The 12599-nt window shown below is 40.4% G+C and overlaps 1 protein-coding gene across 1 annotated transcript; it reads left to right on the top strand.

Moving 5' to 3' along the window:
• Nucleotides 1-10319: 10319 nt before the first annotated feature.
• On the top strand, nucleotides 10320-10826 carry LOC127670702 (40S ribosomal protein S24-like). The gene has a single exon (XM_052165173.1). The coding sequence runs from the start codon at nucleotides 10348-10350 to the stop codon at nucleotides 10744-10746; it is 399 nt and encodes a 132-aa protein (XP_052021133.1). The 5' UTR covers nucleotides 10320-10347; the 3' UTR covers nucleotides 10747-10826.
• Nucleotides 10827-12599: the final 1773 nt, after the last annotated feature.

Genomic DNA, 12599 nt, shown 5'->3' with positions numbered 1-12599 from the left:
CTGTCCAGTCGCCCTGCTGAATTCTAAAGCTCAGCACTAACCAGCAACACAGGAGAGCTCATTCCCCCCCAAATAGTTCTGAGTGCTTGGTACTACAGGACCTTCAATCTGTGCTAGTATAGAAGGAAAAAATGGTGTCTCATTCACTTGATTTTCCTTTCGCATATCAAATGAATTTTACTAGTGTTGTTAATTGCACACACAATAGGTTCCTTTCCGACGTTTCCATACACATATAATATTTTGCTTACTCTTACCTCTTTGCTTCCCTTTCTTTCCCAGACCACCTTCCATTGGCCCATTTTCTTCTCCAGTGCCCCACTCCTTTAACACTTAAAAAACTACATCATTCAATTTTCGTTTTCCTAATCATAAACAATTAGGTTTTGTTTTGCTGGATCTGTTCTTTTTACATTGCCATAGTTAATACTGATTGCCAACTTGACAGAATCTAGAGAGATAAACCTCTGTGCTGGGGCATATTTTGTGCACTCTGATCCTATGCTGATTCTGTACCCAGAGATCTGTTTGCTATATAGACCTTGGTATAACTCAGTATTTTGTAAAACATCATTCTCCATCATCCTCTGGTTAGTTAATAAAGAGGGGATCAGCTTACAGCTGGGGAAGAGTTAAGATGGAACTTCCAGGACTTCTGATCCAGTGACGGACCCAGGTGGAGAGAGGAAAGAGTCCCAGGAGGGAGTTCAAGTTCACGTGAGGATGTGAGTGGAGCAGGAGGAGTAGACCAGGCAAGACTAAGATACCGGTAACCGGCTATGTGACTGGGTAGTAGGCACAGTGGCCAGGGGAGAATAGATCAGAATCCTGCCCAGCTGTAGTGCAAGAAGCTTATTAATAAATATACCAGGTCTCTGAGTCATTATTTCAAAGCAAGAATAGGCGTAGAAACTCCCGCGCTTTTACAGCTCTGTGTGAGGAAATATGTAAATTGGGTCAACTGAAGCGTGAGGCCCCACCCTAAATGTGAGCAGTACCTTTGTGGTGGAATGGGTAAAGAAAGCAAGCAGCTGAGGAACAGCATTCATCTTTCTCGGCTGCTTAGCCGAGTATGTGATGCGTTCAGCTAGCCCACACTGCCACCACCACCGCTCTGTCTTCCCTGCAAAGATGGACTGACTGCCCCTTCAACTGTGAGCCAAGATAAACCTCCCTTCTTTGAGTTACTTGGTTCAGTGTTTTGCCAGAGTGATGAGAAAACAAAACAAAACAAAACAAAAACAAAAAAGATTAATACATGTAACTTTTAACATTTTCCGTGCTTTATTTTTTTACGAGTTATCTCTTTCATGTGCTGTATATTGTGATGCTTTCTATTAGTTCCATACTTACTCGGTAAAATTTTTGCTATCTTGATTTTGGAACTATTTTATTATTCACTAACATGAATAATATGAATTACCATCAGTTATATTTATGTATTTCCTTATTGGACATTTTAAAAGAATATCTTCAGTGCTTTAAAGTTCAAGTTTCCTATTTTCCTTAAGGTATGTGTATATGGTTTTCTTTTTTTAAATACAGATGATAGATTGATAGATATAAATAGATAATAGATAGATAAATAGATGATTGATACATACATACATACATACATATATACATAGGTAGATACATAGATAGATAGAAAGATACATAGATACATAGATATAAAGAAACAAATACATGATAGACAGAAATATAATATAGATAGGTGATAAACAGAAAGATAGATAGCAGACAGATAATAGACAGACAAATGATACATACATATATACATACAAAAATACATACATACATCTATGTCTTATATTTATTTGGAACACTTTTTTTTTCCAATGGTAAGGACCCCACTGTTATTTTCCAAATGATTAGAAAACAATCCAATCCCATTTTCTAGAAAGTGAATGTTGAATGGTTTGAAAAAATCTTTGGTGAATTTAATATACCAAAAAGTATGTCCATTTCTGTTGTGTGTCATTAGACATACCAACTAATAATCACCAAGCAGGATGAGCATGTTTGATATCTGGCAACACCTGTTATTTTTCTTCACAATTGCTTTTACTTCCTTCTGCATTTTCCCTTCCACGCAGACTTTAGAACTGGCTTTCATGTTACATCCAAAAATCAAACAGAAGGCCCATGACTGTCGCATGCACATTAAAGAGGAGTTTTCTAAATGAAAAGATTAGAATGTTGAGATTTTACAGCTATTGATAAATCTCTTCTTTTATCTTTCTCTTTCGAGGATGGCTATAAAGTTTTATGTTCCAGCATAAGGGCTGTGCACTCTGTTGTTGGAAGCCTTATTCTTACTATTTATCACCTCTCATGACTAGCATTCTTACTCTGAGTGGGAATGTTTTCTTTTACATTGTCTGGTGAGTTGTTATTAGTACAAATATTACTCTGTTGTGTCATTTAAACTTATGGACCCAAATTCTGCCATTGAGTTACATCCCCAACTACATTTGATGTTTATTTGGAGACAGGTTCCCACCAAATTCCCCATGTTGGCTTTGGACTCATTCTACAAATCTGGAAGGCCATGACATGGAGAGTCCTCTTTCTTAGTCTTCTAAGCAGCTAGACTATAAGCCTGGTCACCAGCGCAAAATAAAATTGTTGATTGGTTTTATATCACAGCAGTGATCTTTTAATATTTCTCAGAATATTCCAGTCAATTTTGTTATGGAATAACACCTACCCAAAAGATGCCTTCATATTCTGCTCCTTCATATTTCTATTATTGATCATGTGTGGACTAAAACCAAAGTAGTATGATATTTTTATTATTGGTCATGTATAGACTCAGTAGTATAGGATAGAGTACTTTATTCTTAACTTTATAGAATGATCTAACTTTAAGCCATATTATGTACAGTACTTGACAATGTCATTCACATTAGCGCTGAAGGCTTCATTTAAGCACTGATGCGATTCCAGATGATCCAGTATAGTGGTGTCACCACTATACTTCCAGAATGACAATACTGGCTTCATGTGTTGATGTGACAGCTTTTGATCAGCACATAGTAAGGACTGTGTAAATGTGGTTTATTGTTATTCCTATTCTGACAGTTTGATGTAATAATTGATATTCTTAATCCCAGTTCTGAACTTCTAGAATACGATCTACCTGCTACCTGATATTAGCAGAGGGTTGCATCATAAGCTTGACCTCTGGCCTTGAGAGAATAATCACTGTAAGCTGTGTTCAAATAATTGGGTTGAAGTCTAAAATAAAGAGATAGGGAACATTTGTTTGTTGAACACAAAATATGAGCCGGGAAACATGAAAGATGAGCACAGTTTCTCACCACAGCGATGCTGTAAGATAAATAAAGAGGCACCTTATGACTTTGAAGATGAAAGTGGGCTGATGAACTGGCACAATATTACCCACAAAGTTGACAGAATACTCAAATTCTTCTAGACTTTGCAGTTTCTAACAACATGGAAGCTGGCCTCAGAAGCGTGTGACTATTTCTCTTTTTTTCCTGTGTATCTACTCTAGAGAAAGTCAAGTTGAAATGTCAGCAGTATTCAATTCACCCCATTCAAATATAAGCTCCTAACAAGCAAGATCAATTCCTCTCAACATGCCATCCAAAAAAGATACAAAGCTTCTAATACATCATTAAAATATAGTTGTTTAAATGCCAGGGGACTGTGGAGAAGGCTCAGAAGTTTAGAGTACCTACTGTCTGCTCTTTCAAAGGACCTGGGTTCGGTTCCAACATGGTGGCTTCGAGTTACCTGTAACTCCAGGTCCAGGGGATCCAACAACCCCTTCTGGAACTTGCAAGCAAAAAAAACCACACACATGGGGCACATAAACACATGCAGACAAGGCACTCATACATGTAAAATAAAAATAAATATTTTGAAATATGAGTTAATGCTAACACATGCAAGGACATAGGTGTTGGCTTATTCTGAAGATGCTCATAGCCTGAGAGATGGCTCAGTAGCTTCCCTTCTGAAGGATCAGTTCTGTTTTTTTTCATGTTGTTAATACTTTATATTCTTTACTTCCTTAAACACAGGAGGGCCGTTAAGCACTCAAACAATAGACAAGAAAATTATAAGCTTAGAATTTGAAATTTACCATGCTACATTTACATACTGGGAAAAAAGAACTCACAAAAACTAATATAAATATATATACATATACACACAATTATAAATATATATTTATAAAATTACACAAATATTTATGTACACAATATATATTTACATAATTATATATTTTTATATCGAGAGAGAGTCGATTACTTAAGTGATATTAAATAAAATTGGGGAAAGGGAGATGCTTTTATGTACTTACAAATAAAGTCTCAGTCACAGTTGACCACCATAAAGCATTGAGATTGGTATTCTCAGTTGCAACAAGAGCACACAGGAGGAAACTGAAGCTAAGAGTTGTAGAATAATTTCCTAAGGTCACTAAGCAGGTCAAACAATTACAATTCAAACCTGGAAGGACTTTTTCAGAATCCTCATGTTAACAGCACCCCCTGTTGTGACGCCTCAAGTTCACAGCACAAATATCTTCAGGACATGGCCTTCCTGGGTGTGTGTTCAAGGCACACACAAGGGTGTTTCTCACACCATTGCTAAAGATCGTTTCATCTGTTCCCATGAGTTGACAAAAATTTTGGAGGAAATCTATACTGCACCTTTGCCGTACACAACAGCAGCCTTAGAATGGACACGTCGGCATATTAAAGTTAACTCTGAGCGCTTCCAACCAAGCCTCTACTGTCACCACCATCGGGCCTCCTTTCTGTTCAGAAAAAAAAAAAAAAAAAAAAAAAAAGAGGGAAGGAGAAATTATTTATGCACTTTTCAGTGAATGCTGGGATCCTGTGTTATGTGCTCTGAGTAGCAAAGTTTCTTCAAAGCGCGTGTGTGCATGCTGTACTTCGCATGGAGAAAATTGAATCTGTTCTTGGAATGAGCAATCTCTTGGCAGCGCGAGCTGCCTTAATGGCCGTCGCTTTCTGCGCAGCCTTTACCATCTGCCTCACCCGCTAATTACAAATGCGGGAAGAGCACAATTCACAGTCGTGTCTATAAAGAAAAGTACAAGGGACTTAAATGCAGGTTTATATCACCGGCATCTGCTGAGGATTTTTAAGCCTGGGAGGAACAAGGGGGCAGGAAACCGTCCTTTGCCTTCTCCATCCAATCAACGGAACAACAGAATTCACAGCACTAAGTTACCAAGATCAGCTCGTCTGGAGAAAACTGGCAAATTACACTATTACTCTTGGGCTCTGTTTCACTTTGTATTCCACTGAGGTTGGATGGTTGGTTAGGTGGTCTCTGTGATTCCAATAGTAATGCAGACATTGGGGGATTTTTAGAGAGTAGGCAGAAAACTTAGAATTTAGCTAGAATAGGTCTGAGAGGAGTGGGCGCCTGAGGCTAGACGCATATCCTCTCTGAGAGAGGCAGCTCGGTCAAGCTGGCTCTGCATACCTGGACCCTTCCCCATTTTGTAGGTTCATTTTGCTATAGGTGTTTTAAATGTGGCGGCACTACTGTCTTTTCTCCCAAATTATGACAGCTATAGTTTCTTAGTTCCTGAGATACAGAAGTTGCTCAAAGCTGTGAACTAGTTGGGTTAGAAGTTGAATCCATTCAAAATGTCCTTAGCTGTGCAGAAATAATTACTTGTATTGGAGGGAGGCAGGACTTCGCATCTGGTGTCTTCCCAATCACAATCCATCATTTTTATAAGCTGGAGCTCACACATTGGGTATACTGGCTGGCCAGGGAGGACGAGGCATATCTTCCTGTTGTTACTGCCTCTCTTCCAGCATTGGGGTTACATATGTTCACCATGATGCCTGGCCCCTACATGAGCACTGGGAATGCATGTCTCATTCTTGAGTAGCAAACACTTCAACTGAGCCACCTCCCCATTCCCTGTAGAAACTATTTAAAGTGCCTGAACATATAGATAGTAATCCCTACCATCACTGGACTAACTTGGTTCTAGACTATAAAATATGGCGACACAGGAGCTATCCCCTCCTTCACAAAGTACATACTAGCAGGAGGCTCCTTCCAGTAATCCCAGAACTCTGTAAATTGAAGCAAAATTGTTTCAGGTTTGAAGACACCTTTGGCTACGTAATGAGAGCTGGTCCAGAATGAGCAGGAGACAAAGAGAAAGGGAGACGCAACCCCAGTGCACTAACTGAAGTTATGGCAATACACTGTCATTTCCAATACTACACTAAAGTAAGAACCCATGAAATAACCAAAGACTAGGGAAATCAACGAAATTGGATAATTTATGCTTATAGACACAAGGTTTGTTTGTTTGCAATAACAAATAATTTTTATTGGTTATTTTATTTATTTACGTTTCAAATGTTGTCCCCCTTCCAGGTTTTCCCTCCCCCATTCCCTAACCCCCATTCCATCTTCCCTCCCTATGCCTCTATGAGGATTCTCCCCCATACGCACGCATCCAATCCCACCACTCATAGCCCTAGCATTCCGCAACACTGGGGTACAGAGCCTCCACAGGACCAAGGGCCTCCCCTCCCACTGATGCCAGATAAGACCATCCTCTGGTGCCATGGATCCCTCCATGTGTACTCTTTAGTTGGTGGTTTAGTCCCTGGGAGCTCTGGAGGGGGCGGGCAGTCCATTTAGTTGATATTGTTGTTCTTCCTATGTGGTTGCAGCCCCCTTCCACTCCTTCAGTCCTTCCCCTAACTCTTCCACTGGAGTCTCCAGGCTCAATTTGATGGTTGACTGTGAGCATCTGCATCTGTATTCGTCAGGTGCTGGCAGAGCCCCTCAGGGGACAGCTATACCAGACTCCTGTCAGCAAGCGCTTCTTGGCATCAGCAATAGTGTCAGAGTTTGGTGTCTGCAGGTTGAATGGATCTCTAGGTGGGGTGGTTTCTGGATGCACTTTCCTTCCGTTTCTGCTCCACTCTTTGTCCCTGCATTTCCTTTAGACAGGAACAACTCTGGGTTGAAATTTTTGAGATGGGTGGGTGGCCACAGCCCTCAACTGGGGGCCGTGCTTATGCACTGGATATGTTCTCTACAAGCTCTGTCTCCTTTCCATTCTATTCATGTCTTGACTGGAGAGTAGATATAAGACATTTAGTTCTGTGTTTTATCTAAATGTTCATAATTAATCATCTTTGTGATGCTTGTAGAAGTGTCTTTCAACTAAATCCCTCATGCAGAAGAAGGAGTCACTCTACTTATGTAGGCTGTTATTCCGCTTTCTCTGGCTGTTTTCTGAGCACTAATGCTGTGGAGAAGGTGTGGAAGCAGGACATCGACCCTGTTAAACTTAATAACCCAATGATTTACAATACACGACACATCTGAAGTCAATTGCTCTCACTGTCTCATTAAGCAGTGCAGACAAGGATGGAAATATTATTTGCCAACCCTCTGAACCTGAGTCTACAGAAGCGTGGCAGAAGTATGGTCTCTGCAAAGTCATGTGTAGATACTCAATTATTATTCAAAGGAGATAACAATATTTAGTTTTGAAATTTGTACAATAGGATGCAAAATCAGCTTAGTTCTTTCACTTAAGCCATTAGCATATAATCATTGTTATTTTCTTTCTGTTTATCTTTTGCCACATCAGTGGCTTCTCCCTACAAACCTAAAATCTATTTTAGTGGTAAATGTAACCTACTCATGTTCCAAAGTCCCCTTCCTTACTCCCTGGGTTAGGATTTTACTGCTGTGAACAGACTCCATAACCAAGGCAACTCTTATAAAGGACAACATTTAATTGGGGCTGGCTTACAGGTTCAGAGGTTCAGTCCATTATCAAGGAGGGAGCATGGCAGCATCCAGGCAGGCATGGTGCAGGAGGAGCTGAGATTTCCACCTCTTGTTCCAAAGACTGCTAGCAGAAGGCTGGCTTTTAGGCACCTAGGATCATCTTAAACCCCACCCCCACAGTGACACACCTACTCCAACAAGGCCACACCTACTCCAGCAGGGCCACACCTCCTAATAGTGCCATTCCCTAGGCCAAGCATATTCAAACTATGACACTGGGCTATTTGTCTCCACACTTCAAGGTCCTTTCCCCCCAAGTGCACTACACAGCCTGGAAGTCTCTATTGCTGGGGATTAAAGGACTGCAAATTGTTGCATGCATCAAAACTTTTGTATTAGTGTATGAAATAAATACTGTCAAAGCTCAAATGAAGACTCACCTGTATTGTTTGTCCTTTTTAGCAAGTGAATAGGTGAAAATGTTATGGGTAGGATTATTTGGGTTTCCTGTTTCCTTTTGAATTTATTTTGCATGAGTGTTTTGTCTACATGAGTGTTGTGTCATGCTGATGGCCACTGAGGTCAGAAGAGGGCATCAGAATGCCTACACCTGGAGTTACAGACAGTTGTGAGACGCCTTGTGCATGCTGGGAGCAAACCCAAGTCTTCTACAAGAGCAGAAGGTGCTCTCCAGCCCTGGTATTATTCTCATATATCTGGTGGATCATTTCATGGTCAGGTTCCAAATTTATCAGTGACTTCTGTGTAACTTCTCTGGTATCATCTCAGTTCAGTTTTATTTCACTAATCTCCAGTAACATCATTCACTTTTGTCTACACCTCCATATGTCAAGATTTTTCTTTTCTTTTCTTTTCTTTCTTTCTTTTCTTTCTTTCTTTTCTTTCTTCCTTTCTTTCTTTCCTTTCCTTTCCTTTCCTTTCCTTTCCTTTCCTTTCCTTTCCTTTCCTTTCCTTTCCTTTCCTTTCCTTTCCTTTCCTTTCCTTTCCTTTCCTTTCCTTTCCTCCCTAGGCCTCCCAAGTGCTGGCATTGAAGGTGTCCACTTCCATCTCTGGGTATGTTTCTTTTGTTGTTATTGGTACATAGTCTCTTCCCTATGATTTTGAATTCTGTCACTGCTTTTTTTTAACAGATGGCTCCAAGGGTGTTCGCTCCTGGCTATACCCATGCAAAAGCCTTCTCCAAGGCACAGAACCCTATTCCATCACTGCCACTGCTCACAATACCTAAAATGAAGTCTTTGGTATAAGGACTATGTTCCAATAATGTTAAAGATTGGGCCATATTTGGCATATTTCAGGTAATTGAGTGATTTGTATTTGCTTGCTAACACAATTTACCTATCCTGACCCTATAATAACCCTTATGATTGCCTTCATATAGTTCTATGTTTTTACTGAAAATTATCTGAATGTCATTAGGATAATTATTTTTAATTGTGTGTATCTGTGTATAGTGTAGGGTATTGGCATACAAGGTCAAATGCCCTCTGAGGTTAGAAGAGGGTGTCTTTCCGGGAGCTGGGCCTGCATGTAGTCTGGAGCTGCCTGGTGTAGGTGCTGAGAACTGAACTCAGCTCTCTGTAATAGACACTTTTAATCTCTGAACCATCTCTCCAGCCAAAGATGACTCTTCAATGTTTCCTCATACTTTACCATTAAGAGATATACAAGACTGTAGCACTGGAGAAACATCCCTGCAGTTTGCTAGAAAGCCAATCTAGCCAAATTGACAGGCTCCAGGTTCAGCAAAAGACCCTGTTCTCCCCAAATTTAGGTGGAGAGTAATAGAGAAAGAAATCTGACAGCATCCTCTAACCACTATATGCACATGCACAGGAACTTGAATACATTCCCACACAAGCGCAGACACACACACACACACACACACACACACACACGTATGAGTAAAATCGGGAGACAGTGAGGAACACAGTAGCTATATAGATTAGCATTTCTTCCTTGAGGTTTGTGTTGTGGTTGGAATGTTCCATTCATTGAGATGACTGGCACAGACACCATTTAGCACATGCCTCCTAAATACCTGCTGGCAAAACTGAGTTGAAATGAGACTGTTTGGCTACCAGTTCCATCTCTATAAATAACAGAACATCTGAAAGCAAAGGGGCAATTGATATGTTCTCAGAATTTCTCTCTATTCTATTTAGTGAATACAAGTAGAGATACAAAGGATTCAATTAAGCAAGTTAGAAATTAAGAAGCAACCACATACCATGTACCAGCACCATAAGTGCTGATCAGTGGTGGTTAAAAGTCATTGATTATATTTGCATCAGAGACAATACCTTCTGCTCCTTTAGCTTTCCCTGACTTTGCATAGATTGGGGTTTTTAAGGTCATTAATATTTTAACAAATTGTAGCTTTACATTAAAAAATAGGTTAGGCCTTAAGGATCACTAGTCTCTTCTTATGTAGCAACATAAAAATGCTTAATTGTTCTATATTATTGGGAGAAAGTAAGTGAAATCTTAAAATAAAAGAGGATGACCTTCCTCCTCTCCAGCTCCAGCACCATAGCCATCATGAATGACACGGTAACCATCCGGACCAGGAAGTTCATGACAAACCATCTGCTGCAGAGGAAACAGATGGTCATTGTCCTTCACCCTGGGAAGGCAACAGTACCAAAGACAGAAATTTGGGAGAAGCTGGCCAAAATGTACAAAACTACCCCAGACGTCATCTTTGTATTTGGATTCAGAATTCACTTCGGTGGTGGCAAGATGACTGGCTTTGGCATGATCTATGATTCTTTAGATTATGCAAAGAGGAATGAGCCAAAACACAGACTTGCCAGACATGGCCTTTATGAGAAGAAAAAGACCTCCCAAAAACAGCGGAAGAAACGCAAGAACAGAATGAAGAAGGTCAGGGGCACTGCGAAGGCCAATGTTGGTGCTGGCAAAAAGCCAAAGGAGTAGAACTGCGGTGACCTGATGTTGTGCTATGATGTGCAGATTTCTAAAAGGACAAATAAACTAAAAAGCTTCTAAAAATAAAAGAGGATTAAGATGGAATCACTAGTTCCAGATCTCTAGATGGAAACTGCAAAATAAATTTCCATTCTGTACTTGTGGCTAATAAGAAGCATTTAAGGAAATATATGCAGATGCTATTTATATTGAAACATTCTTTCTTTTTTTTCCCTAGCATGTCTTGAATTAGTAGAGTCCATTTTTGCTAATTTTCTACCATATCCAGTAGGAACACTCTTTCTTTCAGTTTAACAGCCAAATGAAATAAAATAATGGATGGATGAATAGGTGGAAGGGTGGGTGGATGGATGGATGGATGGATGGATGGATGGATACATGAATGAATAGATGGGTAGGTGGATGGGTGGGTGGGTGGGTGGATGGATAGATGTATGGATGGATGGATGGATGGGTGAGTGAACAGATGGATAGATGGGTGGGTGTGTGGATGGGTGGATGGATGGATGGATGGATGGATGGATGGAAAGGTGGGTAGATGGGTGGATAAACAGAAAGTCATATCAATGTATGGAGGGATGGATGGATGGATAAATGAGTGGATGAATAGGTGGGTGGATGGATGGATGGATAAATGGTAGATGAATAGGTGGGTGGATGGATGGATGGATGGGTGGATGAATGGGTGTGGGTGGATGGATGGATGGATGGATGGGTGGATGAATGGATATGAGTGGATGGATTGATGGATGGATGGATGGATGGATGGATGGATGGGTAGATGGATAGACAGAAAGACAGATCAATGTATGGAGGGATGGATGGATGGATGGATAAATGAGTGGATGAATAGGTGGGTGGATGGATGGATGGATAAATGGTAGATGAATAGGTGGGCAGATGGATGGATGGATGGATGGATGGATGAATGGGTGTGGGTGGATGGATAGACAGAAAGACAGATCAATGTATGGAGGGATGGATAGATTGATAAATGGGTGGATGGATGGGTGGATGGATGGATGGGTGGATGGATGGGTGGATGAGTGGGTGTGGGAGGATGGATGGATGGATGGATGGGTGGACGAATGGGTGTGAGTGGATGTATGGATGGATTGATGGGTGTTACAAACAAACCTTATCAACCTAGAAAGCATTGCATGTGCGTTTCAGCTAAATAGTGAAGTGAATATTTGGATTTTCTATTCCAGTACCTAGTCCAAGACTTGATGCTAAAGTATGCTCTGTTGTCAGGAATAATACAAGTCACAGAGACCCCAGGGAAAGGGTGTGAGTTGTTTGATCTGACAGGAAATGGTTGTAGAGCTCAGGGGTGCTCTGATCCTTCAGGCCATAGGCCACCAAATAGCTGATCCTGGAGTAGCATCGAGTCAAGATGATGCCAAACCTCTGGGGAAGCTGTGAGAAAATGACAGTAATTTCAGCTTTTTTAATCTCCTTTCATTTTCCATTTTTAATGTCATAGCGATTTGACAATAAGTACAAAGTGATAAAAATGTATGAAGAGATTAAGCAGCCAAGAGTAAGTGCTGCCGTCGACTTTTGGAGAGTTTAAAGTACATTTGTGCATGCCATCCCACACTGAGAAACGATATTGAATTCTTTGAAGCTTTAGAAGGCAAGCTTAACAATATTTAAAGTGTATATACACATGCTCTTTTTTCTCTGTCTAAAGGAAATCTGTCTTCTCATTGTCTTGGTACTTTCTCTGTCTATCTTTAATAAAAACCTGTTTATTGTGCTATAGTAACGGGCTCATTTTTTTTCTGCTTCTTCGATGAGCTATTTTTTTTCGTTTTCCTCAATACCCCTAGATTTTA

Source organism: Apodemus sylvaticus, chromosome 20 (genome assembly GCF_947179515.1).
Source record: "Apodemus sylvaticus chromosome 20, mApoSyl1.1, whole genome shotgun sequence".
NCBI classification, from domain to species: Eukaryota; Metazoa; Chordata; class Mammalia; order Rodentia; family Muridae; genus Apodemus; species Apodemus sylvaticus.
The sequence above is the reverse complement of the archived record's forward strand: the minus strand, read 5'-3'. Positions and strand labels throughout refer to the sequence as shown.